Raw genomic sequence first — 15,077 nt, 5'->3', positions numbered from 1 at the left:
GAGGAACATGCTAATATTCACAGTGTAATTTCAAGGTCAACAACACTAATGTAACAATTTTCAGAATATTGACTTGTCTGATCTGCAAGTAGGAATTGGGAGAACTGGGTATTTTCGTTTTTCCTTTCAGTTCCTACCTTCTCCACTCCATCACCCTGTGAGTTTGTATCACTTTTGAGCAACAGTGAATGATTGATCTACAACTATCAACTGAGTTCTGGTGCCAGTCTCAGCTCCAGCTCAGGCTCAGCTGCTGTGCTACCTGATCACACTGAAGGAGGGATGGGTTGCCATTTCAGTGACAAGTAATTTGCCAGTTGTTGCACAACCATGAGTCTCTTGAGATACGGATGTGAGGAAATTGATAATCAGGTGAGTGTTTGAGTGAGTGAGACAGCTCGATGTGCGTATTTGATCTCTTCTTGCCGGCCTCCCAAGATTCACCCTCTACATCAACTCCATCTTGTCTATAACTGCATTGTCCATATCCTATCCTATAAGAAATCTTGCTCATCTCTCAGTCCTCTCCTCATTAACATTCATTCATTCCTCATCCCGCCCCTGCCACTGATCAAAGTCACAAATGACAAGTGGCTGTGACTGTGGTGTACTATACTTCCTCATCCTTCTTAATCTCCCTGCACCCTTTGACACGGCTGACATACCATCCTCCTCCAATGCTCCTCCTCCGTTATCCAGTTGAGTGGAACTGCCCTTGCTTGGTTCCGTTCTTACCTATCCAGTCAAAGCCAGAGAATCTCCTACGATAGCTTCTCTTCCTGCCCCCACACCATTACATCTGATGTCTCCCATGGCCCCCTCCTTTTTCTCATTCAGATGCTGCCCCTCAGCGATAACATCCAAAAACATGATGTCAAGTTCCACATGTATGCTCATGATTCACCTTACCACCATCTCGTTTGACCCCCCCACTGCCTGTGTTGTCAGACTGCTTGTCCGACATCCAGGACGAGCCTCAATTTCTTCCAATTATTCATTGGGAAGACTGAAGCCATTGTCTTCGGCTCCTGCCACAAATTCCATTCCCTCTGGCTGAACCAGATTGTTTGCAACCTCTGCGTCCTATCTGAGCTGAACTTCTGACCCTAAATCCTCCACATCAAAAAGACTGCTTGCTGTGCAGTGCCTTGAGACATTTTCCTACATTAAAGGCGGTATATAAATGCAAGTTGTTGTTGTTATTCTCTTCAAGATCCTTGTCCTCATTTCTGAATTGTCTCTTTCAATTGTACCTCTGCAATTTGCTTAACTCCTACTAATCTGGAAAACAAATGGGTGTGGGACCTCCTGCAGCATGCCGGATCACCCATGAGGAGTTGGAGAGGAATTTTTGACGGAGGATTTCTGAATTGGGTACTGTACATGTTTTTGGTTTTTGCCTCTCTCGGGAGTTGGTGGTGAGGAGAGGTTGGTATATGGGGATAAAATCAACTAAGGAAAGCACAAACTGGCTCGGCTTCAATATATATAAATAAACATAAACATATCACTTTACACTCTCCACTTTGGCATACCTTGCATACTCCCCTTCACTATTCGTAGCCATCTAGCCTGCGATTTAGAACTTTCTCCCCAAACCCGTCTACCTTACTACATCTCTCCCCACCTTCATTAGCCTACTCAAAACCTACCTCTCTTAATATTTCTCCTACAGCTGCTCAGTGTCTGGTTCCACCACCTTTTCTCTTCTATAACGTGCCTTGGGGCTTTGGCAACACATTATACATGTGTAAGTTGTTATCATGACTGAAAATCGCATGCCTGGGCATTCTCTAATCTTCACAGCAATACATCATGTACTTATAAACAAAACAATTTCCCAAACACTTCTCATGATCATTTTTAAAAGTCGAGGTCCCACATCATGGAAGTTCTAACGTCTAAAACTCTATATTACATAATCTGCATATGCATTATATATTAAATACATTTTATTTTAGAATCATGGAAAGGTTACAGCACAGGAGGCCATTCGGCCCGTCGAGTCTGCGCCGGCTCTATGCAAGAGCAATCCAGCTAGACCCACTCCTCCGCCCTATTCCCATAGCCCTGCAATTTTTTTCCTTTCAAGTACTTATCCAGTTCCCTTTTGAAAACCATGATTGAATCTGCCTCTCCCAGATCCTAACCACTCTCTGTGTAAAAAAGTTTTTCCCTCATGTCACCTTTGGTTCTTTTGCCAATCACCTTAAATCTATGTCCTCTGGTTCTTGACCCTTCCGCCAATGGGAACAGTTTCTCTCCATCTATTCTGTCTAGACCCTTCATGATTTTAAATACCTCTATCAAATCTCCTCTCCTTTTGTTAATGCATGATGCATAGTTATCAAGATTGGAAAAATCCCAAGCACACGATTTTCAGATGGGACAACAACTTGCAGTGAGAATATATATTAAATAAATTTGTTGGTGTTGATTAACATTGAACATACCGTTAACAGGATAGCTTCTCTTCCCATTGCCTGCCTCAACCCGCGTCAACGCTCGGCGATGATACCCGCCCCCCTCCCTTTGGTTTGCTGGCGCTGGGCATGCTGGGAAATGTAGTTCTGAGCGTGCGCGGGTCGGTGTAAAATCAGCGCAGAAGGACTACAACTCCCAGGGTACATTTCGAGAAGAACCGCAACAACACTGGCAAAAAAGTAGCAACTGTTCGAAAGAAGAACCCCGCGTTTGGGGACCTCCTCTTGTGATGTTACTGTACCAAACTCATCACCTCTTATAGGTTTTAGAAATGTTACCTGTCCTGATGCGTTCCAATTAAGGGCATCCAATTCCGTGATCATAAATACCACTTTAAAATATACTGTGAAATGCATAGCTGCTTTTTATAAAATCGCAAACGCAAGAGTATTAAACACCACTTTTAATTGTAGATTTTTTAATATTTCTTCAGTATTTCAGAATGTTAAAACGCACGTGTAATTGGAGTGTGATTAAAAAGGACAAATTCGAAGTGAAAAGTTACAATGAATTTGATTGTGGTTGGAGCTGACACTGGACATTACCTCAGTTCAGGAATCCAGGACGGAATACTACGAAAGACAAATGTTAAAGGAGTTGTAAACTACATTTAAGACAAAAACAAAAAAAATGTTTTTAAATTGAGGCCGCCTGGTCAGGAAGGACAGTTCGTCGAATATTGATTCCGTTAATGTGTGGAATTGAAAAGCGATTTCGACCTGTTTTCTGGAACCTTCTTGACTTTTCTATTTAGGAGACGGATCAACGGGTGATAATAAATCCTAATCCGGTAATTCGGATTAGGATTAAAAGGAGAGTCCGAGTTTTTCGGCGTGACAAAGCGTCGAGTCAAATTGCATTTGTGTAAATGTGCGAACGAAGGCAAATTCAGTTCTAAATTGGGTAAAAGTCGAGTTCCTGAGGAATCCGCTCAGGGTCACTCTGATTTGACGGCTCTTTCTGGAGTGAACGAAGGCATTTGTGCAGGAATGGCCCTGATGAAGAGTGGCTGGTTGTGGAGGCAAAGTGAGTGTTTGTATTATATATAATTCTTTTTTTGGAGGGGGCACCTTGAATGGAATTAGAATGTACTGCATTAATTTTGATGATTTTTCACATCAAATATAAAAATATATAAAACGGACAAGTATTTAAGTCAATCAGCAGTTGCAGTTTACAGTTAAATTTGTAATTTTGCTTTCAATTCAAACGGTTGTGAGAAATAAGCAAATTATGTGTCCCCGCCTCCTCCCACAATTTTTTGTTGAGGGAACAGGGATTTAATTTATTTGTCCATTTAAAATTAAGTTATTTATACTGAGCCATTTTAAAATTTAGTAGCAATATCTACAATGATTTTCTTAAAATGCTCAGTAATATTCCTCCTTTGCAAACCATTTAAAAACTGTCAGTTTGATAGTAAAATGTTAGGAAAGCTATGAAAGGCAAATACAATGTATTAATAAAATATATAATTTTGTTGATGTGTGTATGCAGGCTCAATTCTTCGGCGATGGAAGAAGAACTGGTTTGATTTATGGCTGGACGGTAGCCTTGTATATTATCAAGATGAAAATCGTCGTCAATTGGAAGACAGAATCCATCTAAAAATAAATTGCATAAATGTAAAGGCAGGATATGAATGCATAGGTAAGCGTTTTCTGTCATTTTGTATATTTTACAACGTCTTGTTTCAAAAGTCAGTGGTGAGAGAATTGAATACTATGCTGGAATGGAACACTGGGACATTGGTTTAATCCATTCGAAACTGATAGTAAAAATCTCCTTGTGAAGTTAGGGATGTCTCAACGCATTTCCTAATGAGTGTTGGCCGATAGCACACAAGTACCTGTAATTCAACACATTGGTAGTCTCAGAATAGTTGGTGTGGGCAATGAAAAGATTCACACTGATGCAGTGCTAGTGGCATACTGGCCTGCCATGCTAAGACAAATCCCAGTAGACGTGTGAACTGAGGCAACTTTTCTTCTTTGGAATTAAAGAGTCCTCGTCTCTTATTGTTGCTTTTCTGAGGTTGGGGTTCAGGCACATCATTGGGACAGAGGAGAATAGTCAGTCAGTCCAGAAGTGAGATGGTATTTATGTTAAATATTTTTATGTGTATGTGGGGATGGAGGAGTTTGAATGGAGCATAATGGAAGCAAGATAAATGTAATAATAAAGCTGTAGACACATAGATCAGCATTTTAAAGCAGAAGTTTTAGAATGCAATAAGAAATCAATCATTAGACAAAATATTCAAAATGCTTGCTGACAGTAATTATAGATTGTGGACTTATGTCTGTTTTAAAGATACTAGTAAATCTGTTTGATTTCCTTGAAGTCTTGAAGGAGTACTTAATTCATAATTATAGGAGCAACTCAATCATTCTCATTCACAAACAGAATCCTCTGTCTGGTAGTCTGAACTGTGTGCAAGAGTATTGTAAATAAACTCAGATGAAAATTTCATTTTATTCACCATACAAGCAGCGATAGTGCATCTTCTTTCTGGTTGTTTGTTGGCAGCATTCCTAGTAAAAGTGGTAGCGGTAGGCTACGATAATGAGTATTTTAAGTTTTAAAATCCTGTCAGAGTAAAATACCGTGGAACCATTTGACTAGTAAACCAAGGCAAAATATCATTGCTTATGTGGTGAAAAAAATTATGCAGTGTTGCAATCTGGAATTTTCCACATGATACTTGCATATTAGAGATTTCTTTCATTTTCATTGCTCACCATAATACAGGAAAAGTACTGGCAGAGGTGCAGGACAGATACAGGTTGCAGCAAGTAACATTGGAATTGACATACTGTGAAAGAAATGATGAAGCACTATGTCTTTTCAGTATTTCTTCACAGGTGTCTTCTGATTTTAAACAATTAATATCCCCAAACAACTTGCATTAAAAAGCACTATCTGCAAATTACTACTATCTTTTTATATAAGACAGTAGCTGTTCCAGATTTTAATTGAATCAAGCTTTTTTAAAGCTGTAGGAGGACCTAAGAATAAGTATTCATACAAATGTACATATCCTTATTTTTTTTAACTTTTAAAAATCAATTAAAAAAAATCATACTCAGGATATGGGTGTCGCTGGCAAGGCCAACATTTATTGCCCATTCCTAGTTGCCCTTAAGAAGGTGGTGGTGGTGGGCCTTCCACTTGAACCACTGCAGTCTATGTGATGAAGGTGCTCTCACAATGCTATTAGGTAGGGAGTTCCAGGATTTTGAACCAGTGATGATGAAGGAACAGTGATATATGTCCAAGTTAGCACGGTGTGTGACTTGTAGGAGAACTTGGAGGTGATGGTGTTTCCATGCACCTGCCATCCTTGTCCTACTAGGTGGTGGAGGTTGTGGGTTTGGGAGGTGCTGCTGAAGAAGCCTTGTTGACTTGCTACTGTGCAACCGGTAGATTGTACACACAGTAGCCACGGTACGCTGGTGGTGGAGGAAGTGGATGTTTAAGCTGGCAGATGGGCTGCTGATCATGGTGTTGAGCTTCTTGAATGTTGTTGCAGCTGCACCTATTCAGGCAAGTGGAGAGTATTCCATCACACCCTTGACTTGTGCCTTGTTGGTGCTGGAGAGGCTTTGGGTGGTCAGGACATGAGCCACTTGCCGCAGACTGCCCAGCTTCTGACCTGCTCTAGTAACCATGGCATTTATGTGTCTGTTCCAATTGAGTTTCTGGTCAATGGTGACCCCCAGAATGTTGATGGTGGGGGATTCTGCGATGGTAATGCCATTGAATGTCAAGGGGAGATGGTTAGGCTCTCTATTGTTGGAGATGGTCATTGCCTGGGTATTATGTGGCATGAATGTTACTTGCCACTTATCAGCCCAAGCCTGGATGTTGTCCAGGTCTTGCTGCATGGCCTGCTTCATTATCTGAGAGGTTGCGAATGGAATCCCTAACATCATTTTGATTATGATTGAGAGTAGGCTGATAGGGTAATAATTGGCTGGGTTGGATCTGTGCTGCTTTTTGTGGACAGGACATACCTGGGCAATTTTTCACATTGTCTGGTAGATGCCAGTGTTGTAGCTGTATTGGAACTGCTTGGCTAGATATACAAATATTTGTTTTAGAAATATTTATACTTTAAGAGGAACTCAATAATTATCCATTTTGTGACATTGGATCTGTTGGGATAACATGAAGCAAGATGATCCCTTGTAGCATTAGAGTCAGTGATGCTGCTAGGTTTGTAGCCTGTTTACAGGACCTTTTTTTAGTTTAAGTCTTCAAGACTTGGTCAAACATTACGTGGTTTTAACTAACAGCTAAATATGGACACTGAACCTGAGAGAACAACAAAGTTTTCAATAGCATTCCAACTGTCCAAATTGCCAGACCTATGAAGCTAATAATTGCCGTGGAGGTGACTTTACTATCAATGCAGCTGCAAGTCCTTCACATGTTTGTATCTCATGACTCACGTATGCTCCAGGTAAAGCCAGTTACTGATTGTTTATTGAGCCCCAGGCCCTGAGTACTATATCTAGCTCCTTCATTAATTGTGAAACACGACAAAGTCATGTAACAGTACCAGTAATCTATAAGCATACACTGGCACAAGCAATTTTACTGAAGCCTTCAGTGCAGATGTAGAATCCTGACATTTTTCCTTTTTCTTTTCTTCATCCCTCACACTCAGCCAACCTGATTACAGCATTGGCGAATGGACTATTAAGTGTGTAGCCTAAGAAGCAGTGCAATACCAATTATTTTCAAAATCATGAAGCCAATTATGTGACCAAGTATCATGCTGTTGCGGTTATTCTGCATTGTTCAAATTTTACAAAATAAAAAAACACAAAACTAAGAGCACATAATCCCTGCCAACATCAAAATGCTGAAATTAAAGTGAAACATGAGAGTTTAAAAAGAAATTAAAAGCATTTGTTTTTTCTTGCTTGCTATCTCTTCTGTGTCTAACACTTTACCTTTCTCCCTCAAATCAAAAGCAAAATACTGCAGATGCTGCAAATCTGAAATTTGTGAAAAAAGAAACAGAGTTAACATTTCAGGTCGATAACCAATGGTCTGACGAAAGGTCATTGACTTGAAACATTAACTCTGTTTCTTTCTCCACAGATGCTGCCTCACTTGCTGAATATTTCCAGCATTTTCTGTTTTTATTTACCATTCTCCCTGCCCGTTTCTTTCCTTTTTCTTATGTGCTGTATTTTTTGTTTTTCTGTGTTTCTCGCATAGGGGCCAATTTTAACTTTAGGCGCACAAAGGGCATTCGGTGGGCGGAGCAAGCAATTTGAGGCCCAGACCACTCTGATAGGTTGCCAGTGGGGGAGGGAAGCAAATCACTCGGCTGCTGCTCAACTTAGTCAGAGTCTGGATGTTAGCAGTTTTTCCGTTACTGTCACGACAAAAGGGCTGTTAATCCTTCGACCATAACTTGTGCGTGATTCAGGCACGAATGGTTATTAAGCAACAAGCTTTAATTTATTGACTCACAACAGTTTTTTAATCATAGTACAACTGTCTTCAGATTACATTAAATGACAAGTAAGTAATACAATCTGGTCCCCGTGGACCCAAGATGATCAGACCTCATTACAGCCTTGGTCCAAACATGGACAAAAGAGCTGAATTCCAGAGGTGAGGTGAGAGTGACTGCCCTTGACATCAAGGCAGCATTTGACCGAGTGTGGCACCAAGGAGCCCTAGTAAAATTGAAGTCAATGGGAATCAGGGGGAAAACTCTCCAGTGGCTGGAGTCATACCTAGCACAAAGGAAGATGGTAGTGGTTGTTGGAGGCCAATCATCTCAGCCCCGGGGCATTGCTGCAGGAGTTCCTCAGGGCAGTGTCCTAGGCCCAACCATCTTCAGCTGCTTCATCAGTGACCTTCCCTCCATCATAAGGTCAGAAATGGGGATGTTCGCTGATGATTGCACAGTGTTCAGTTCCATTCGCAACCCCTCAGATAATGAAGTAGTCCGTGCCCGCATGCAGCAAGACCTGGCCAACATCCAGGCTTGGACTGATAAGTGGCAAGTAACATTCGCGCCAGACAAATGCCAGGCAATGACCATCTCCAACAAGAGAGGGTCTAACCACCTCCCCTTGACATTCAACGGCATTACCATCGCCGAATCCCCCACCATCAACATCCTGGGGGTCACCATTGACCAGAAACTTAACTGGACCAGCCATATAAATACTGTGGCTACAAGAGCAGGTCAGAGGCTGGGTATTCTGCGGCGAGTGACTCACCTCCTGACTCCCCAAAGCCTTTCCACCATCTGCAAGGGGGAAGCAACTCCGGGGGGGCCTCACGCAAGCCGGCAGTGGGCCGAAGTATATTTGTGGGCCCAGAAGGAGCAGGAATGCAAGATAAAAGCTAAAAATGTCTTTGGCTATTTTGTAAGTGGTCCCTTTAAGGACTACTATTTAGGCCATCTGGAATCACAGAATCGTTACAGCACAGAAGGAGGCCATTCGACCCATCGAACCTGTGCCAGCTCTTTGTAAGAGCAATCCAGTTGGTCCCACTCCCCCGCTCTTTTCCTGTAGCCCTGCAAGTGTTTTCTTTTCAAATATTTATCCAATTCCTTTTTGAAAACCACGATTGAATCTGCATCCACCACCCTTTCTGGCAGCGCATTCCAGATCATAACCACTCACTGCATAAAAAAGTTTTTCCTCACATCGCCGTTGGTTCTTTTGCCAATCACCTTAAATCTGTGTCCTCTGGTTCTCGACCTTTCCGCCGATGGGAACAGTTTCTCTTTATTTACTTTATCTAAACTCTTCATGATCTTGAACACGTCCATCAAATCTCCTTTCCAACTTCTCTGCTCTAAGGAGAACAACCCCAGCAACTCCAGTCTATCCATGTAACTGAAGGTGCTTATCCCTGGAACCATTCTAGTAAATCTTTTCTGCACCCTCTCTCACGCCTTCACATCCTTCCTAAAGTGCGGAGCCTAGAATTGGACACAATACTCCAGTTATGGCCGAACCAGTGTTTTGTAAAGGTTCAACATAACTTCCTTGCTTTTATACTCTATGTCTCTACTTATAAAGCCCAGGATCCTGTATGCTTTTTTAACCGCTTTCTCAACCTGTCCTGTCACTTTCAAAGGTTTTTTCATACGAACATACATTCGTACATACGAATTAAGAGCAGGCGTAGGCCATTCGGCCCCTCGAGCCTGCTCTGCCATTTGATAAGATCATGGCTGATCTGATTATGACCTCAATCCTACTTTCCCTTCTACCTATTATAACCTTTGACTCCCTTGTTAATCAGGAATCTATCTAACTCAGCCTTAAAAATATTCAATGACCCTGCCTCCACCGCTGTCTGGGGATGGTAGTTCCACAGATTCACGACCCTCTGAGAGAGAAAAAATTTCTCCTCATCTCCGTCTTAAATGGGAGGCCCCTTATTTTTAAACTGTGTCCCCTAGTTCTAGTCTCTCCCACAAGGGGAAACATCCTCTCAGCATCTACCCTTTCGAGTCCCCTCAGGATCTTATATATTTCAATGAGATCACCTCTCATTCTTCTAAACTCCAATGTATACAGGCCCAACTTGTCCTACCTTTCCTCATAAGATGTGTATATTGTGCACATATATCCCCAGGCCTCTCTGTTCCTGCACCCCCTTTAGAATTGTACCATTTAGTTTATATTGCCTCTCATCGATCTTACTGCCAAAATGTATCACTTTGCACTTCTCTACTTTAAATTTCATCTGCCATGTGTCCGCCCATTCTACCAGCCTGTTTATGTCCTCTTGCAGTCTATTACTATCCTTCTTGCTGTTTATTACAGTTCCAAGTTTTGTGTCATCTGCAAATTTTGAAGTTGTGCCCTGTACACCCAAGTCCAAGTTATTAACATATATCAAAAAAAGCAGCGGTCCTAGTACCGACCCCTGGGAAACACCACTGTATACCTTCCTCCAGTCCAAAAAACAACCATTCACCACTACTCTCTGTTTTCTATCACTTAACCAATTTCGTATCCGTGCTGCCGCTGCCCCTTTTATTCCATGGGCTTCAATTTTGCTGACAAGCCTTTCATGTGGAACTTGATCAAACATCTTTTTGAAACTCCATATACACATCAGCTGCATTGCCCTCATCAACCCTCTCTGTTACCTCATCAAAAACCTCAATCAAGTTAGTTAATCATGATTTGCCTTTAACAAATCCATGTTGGATTTCCTTTATTAATCCACACTTGTCCAAGTGACAGTTAATTTCGTCCCGGATTATCGTTTCTAAAAGCTTCCTCACCACCGAGGTTAAACTGAGTGGCCGGTAGTTGCCGGGTTTATCCTTACACCCTTTTTGAACAAGGGTGTAACATTTGCAATTTTCCGGTCCTCTGGCACCATCCTCGTACCTAAGGAAGATTGTTAGATTATGGCTAGCACCTCTGCAATTTCCACCCGTACTTTCCTCAGTAACCTAGATTGCATCCCATACGGACCAGGTGACATATCTACTTTAAGCATAGTCAGCATTTCTTGTACCTCCTTTATCAATTTTCACCCCATCCAGTATCTCAACTACCTCCTGTTTTACTGTGACTTTGGCATCATCTTTTTCCCTGGTAAAGACAGATGCAAAATACTCATTTAGTACCTCAGCCATGCCCTCTGACTCCATGCGTAGATCTCCTTTTTGGTCCCTAACCGGCCCCACCCCTACTCTTACTACCCGTTTACTATTTATGTGCCTGTAGAAGACTTTTGGATTCCCTTTTATGTTAACCGCCAGTCTATTCTCATACTCCCTCTTTGCCCCATTTATTTCCTTTTTCACTTCTCCTCTGTACTTTCTATATTCAGCCTGGTTCTCACTTGTATTATCAACCTGACATCTGTCATACACTCCCTTTTTCTGCTTCATCTTACTCTCTATCTCTTTCGCCATCCAGGTTGCTCTGGTTTTGGTAGCCCTACCTTTCCCCCTCTTGGGAATGTACCTAGACTGTACCCAAACCATCTCCTCTTTAAAGACCACCCATTGTTCGATTACAGTTTTGCCTGCAAATCTTTGATTCCAATTTACCCGGGCCAGATCCGTTCTCAACCCACTGAAATTGGCTCTCCTCCAATTAAGTATTTTTACTCCAGGTTGCTCCTTGTCCTTTTCCACAACTAATCTAAACCTTATGATACTATGATCACCGTTCCCTAAATGTTCCCCCACTGACACTTGCTCTACTTAACCCACCTCATTCCCCAGAACCAAAACAATGCCAATACAAATGGGCAGATGCTGCCTATTTGTACCTCAAAATTGCAATCGGAGTCCTGTGTACTTCCCACGTGAAACAGGTGGGCACTCCGACTGCCCTTCTCAGGATCCTACCCAAGATGGCATCAACCAGAGCACCAACTTAAATGGGGTGGTAAGTGACATGCACCATTTTCAGGCTGTTAACATCACTTTTACACCAGACAGAGACATTTAAATTCAACCCCACCGTCTTTTCCTTTCCCTTTCCTTGCTCTGAATGTCTTTGTCTTTCTTCTGCACCTGCACTTTGTTCATTGCAGCATTGAGAAGAGAATCATGCTGTGTCACTATGTTATTGCTGAATTGTGATTTGATCCCAATTCCCGTGGTTAACTAACAAGCAGGAAACGATGCAGCAAGTGAGTAATATGGATGTTTTTTTAATAAAAACCTATTGTGTAAATAGGATATAGCACTTTGGCATCCTATGTAATATATTGCAGAGTGAAGTTCCTTCTACTCTATCCAAACCTCAGTAGAAAGCCTCTAGTCACAGATGTGAATTTGCCTATTTCCCACACTACATACTAGTGGCCTCCACTGAGATTGCCATTTGAGAGATTTGCGTCCCCAAGCAGCTTGCCGGCGAATCAGCATTGGATTTCGGGACACTGCGTCACTGGCAGGGGCCCTCAGTTAGGTCCTGGGGTGGGGTGGGGGGGTGGAGAGATTAAGAGGGGGGGAGAAGATCGGGAAGGGACCGAACAGGAGGCGTCAACGGTCTTCTGCTCTGCAGTGGAGCCGGGAGGAGCAATCCTGCTCCCCCCAGCTCCACATTCATGTAAGTATTTTTTAACAAACTTACCTTTTTGGTTGCGGCCTCCAGTGGTCCCTTTAAGGACCACTGGTTAGGCCACATACGGACCATGTTTTCAGGCACAGGCCCTAGACACCACCTTCTACCTTTATCAAAATGACAGGTAAATGCACTTCTGGCGGGGAATGTGCGCACACACACTGCCCGCCATATTGAATGCTTTGGCGCCTGTTTTATACCTGTAAAATGGACGCGTTATCAACCAATTTCTAGGATAAGGCATTTTAACCGGGGGTGCCCTCTGTGACTGCCATGCCAGGTATACCTGTCGGGAAGCCAACGAGGCCCACTAAGTTAAGTTTTTAAAAAAAAGTTTCCTCGTTGGGTCTCTTTGATCTTACAGTCAAAGTCTGGGCTTCAGCTGCCATGGGCTCCCTCCACCCTCCGCGCCCCCCCCCTTCCCACCACCAAGAGACACTGAAAACATCCCTCCCTCCCGGACTTATTTCGCTGCCATCTGCTGTCTCCTGTTGCTGGTGGGCGCCTGATTTTCGTCCTTCCCAGCTGGCCATCTGCCGCTTTCCACCGTAAATGGCCAAGCAGCTGACCAGCAAGATTCAAATGAGGCCCGCCATTTAAAATCTGCCAAGCCTCCGACCTTTGCTCCCGTACAGGATTGCCACCCTCTCCCGCCGGTTTCCCTCTGGGAGTTAAAATCAGCTCTTACATTTGTCTTCTTGATACGTTGACTGGCAATATTTTAAACTTCCCTGGGCGGCTTTCCCACGGCTTCCAATTCCGGACATGAAGGGCCGGATCAGGCAAAAATAAACAAAATAAATTAAATAAAAAAGCATTGCACAAAGTTTAAAAAACAAAATAAACCTACCTTTCCACCCTGCTCCGATGTCTGATGTCTCCCTCTCCGATGTCCCTCTCTGATCTCCCCCTCTCCCCCCGATGTCCCCCCTGATCTCCCCCATCTTCATTGTATCCTGATTGTAACTTTTTTTGCAAAATGCTGTATGAGCCATCAAAAATAGTTACAATAACTTTGAGAATAATAGTGCAGTAATTTTCATTTATGCTTTTCCCCCTACTTACCAAAATCTAATTTTCATAGAGGAGTTCTTCCAGATGTCACTCTATGGGGATAAATTCAAACGAATTTAAGTAATAAAAGAATTTCTTTCTCAGAAGTTACCCCTGCTTTATAGCGGCAGAATGTTGATCCTAAGGTGGAAATGACAATTTAGGACTAATAATGCAGTCTGGGGGATAAACCCATCAATTGCATGGGGGGTGCATCTTACACCCATATTCACTTTCGGCAGCATTTAGCGCAGAACTTAAATGGGATGTAAAACCGATGGAACCTTTTTCTCCAAATTCTTGAAGCAATGCATACTGAATAATATTTTTGAAAAGCTAATTTTGCAAATTGTGTTCTATGGAAACAACTAAAGGGCAATATAGCACACATTCTAATGTCTTTATCCTGTTTATTATTATTTTTACCATTATTATATGTTTTTTCCTTCCCAGATGGATTGCCACCCGAAGGGAGCAGTAGGGAATGTATGCTGGTGATTTACCTAAGAGATGGATCAAAACTGGCACTTTGTGCAGACAGTGCCGATGATGCACTGTAAGTATATTAGTGTTACATATATCAGTCCCTTTCCCTTTTTGCATGCAGAGTATTGATGTACTAAACCTAGTAAAACAACTTATTCAGACCAGTGAGTGCTGTGGAGAGTGTATGCTATATTGCCCGTTACCATGAGCGAGTGGTAAATCTATCGAGCAGGCTCTCAAGGGAAACAAATAGCATTGATTCATTCAAATGCAAATTAGATAGATTTCTTTAGCAAATGATATCTTGGGATACAGTATTTGAGTAATTTGAGACATGACATGTAGGAAATACAACATGCTTGGGAAGAACAGATGACTTTGTATTTATGGTTCCTAAAGCTTTCCACCACTGGGGTGTTTCCTCACCTCATGTCTGTATCTGTTGTAGATTAATTGATAGAGATTGATTGCCATGATAAGTAAACAACTTCATTATTGTTGTATCATGCGACTACCAGGATGTTAGACAGCAAACTAGATGGATATTGGTCTTTTTTCATCTGGCAGTTTCTATGTTAGTTATCAGCAAACAAGCTGTTGAGGCTGGGGGTCAATTGAAAACTTTAAAACTGAGATTGATAGATTTTTATTAAGCAAGGTATTAAGGCTTACGAAACCAAGGCAGGTAGATGGAGTTAAGATACATATCAGGCATGACCTAACTGAATAGTAGATCAGGCTCGATGGGCTGAATGGCCTACTCCTGTTCCAATGTTCCTTACCATGTTTGCTGATGGTTGAAATTGCATGAAATCGAGGAGTTACAATAATAGGATAAGACCTTGCAGTGGCCTTTTTGTTTAAAAAATATTAATTTTAAGAAGGAGTACTGGGTGCAGTAGTGGAACCTTCGTAAACACTTCAAAAATGGTTGCTCTGATCGGGAGGCCTGCAACCTTCTGA

At 42.2% G+C, this 15,077-nt stretch overlaps 1 protein-coding gene across 1 annotated transcript in view; it reads left to right on the top strand.

Annotated features, from left to right (window-relative positions):
* Window positions 1–2,983: 2,983 nt before the first annotated feature.
* Window positions 2,984–15,077, top strand: part of plekhb1 (pleckstrin homology domain containing B1) — a 62,683-nt gene continuing 50,589 nt past the window's right edge. The window contains exons 1-3 of the mRNA XM_067985384.1: window positions 2,984–3,510; window positions 3,982–4,134; window positions 14,082–14,184. Of these exons, the coding sequence (XP_067841485.1) occupies window positions 3,474–3,510; window positions 3,982–4,134; window positions 14,082–14,184 (293 nt within the window). The 5' untranslated portion in view covers window positions 2,984–3,473. The remainder of the gene's footprint in view (window positions 3,511–3,981; window positions 4,135–14,081; window positions 14,185–15,077) is intronic.

This window comes from Heptranchias perlo, chromosome 6, assembly GCF_035084215.1.
Source record: "Heptranchias perlo isolate sHepPer1 chromosome 6, sHepPer1.hap1, whole genome shotgun sequence".
Taxonomy (NCBI): Eukaryota; Metazoa; Chordata; class Chondrichthyes; order Hexanchiformes; family Hexanchidae; genus Heptranchias; species Heptranchias perlo.
The sequence above is the reverse complement of the archived record's forward strand: the minus strand, read 5'-3'. Positions and strand labels throughout refer to the sequence as shown.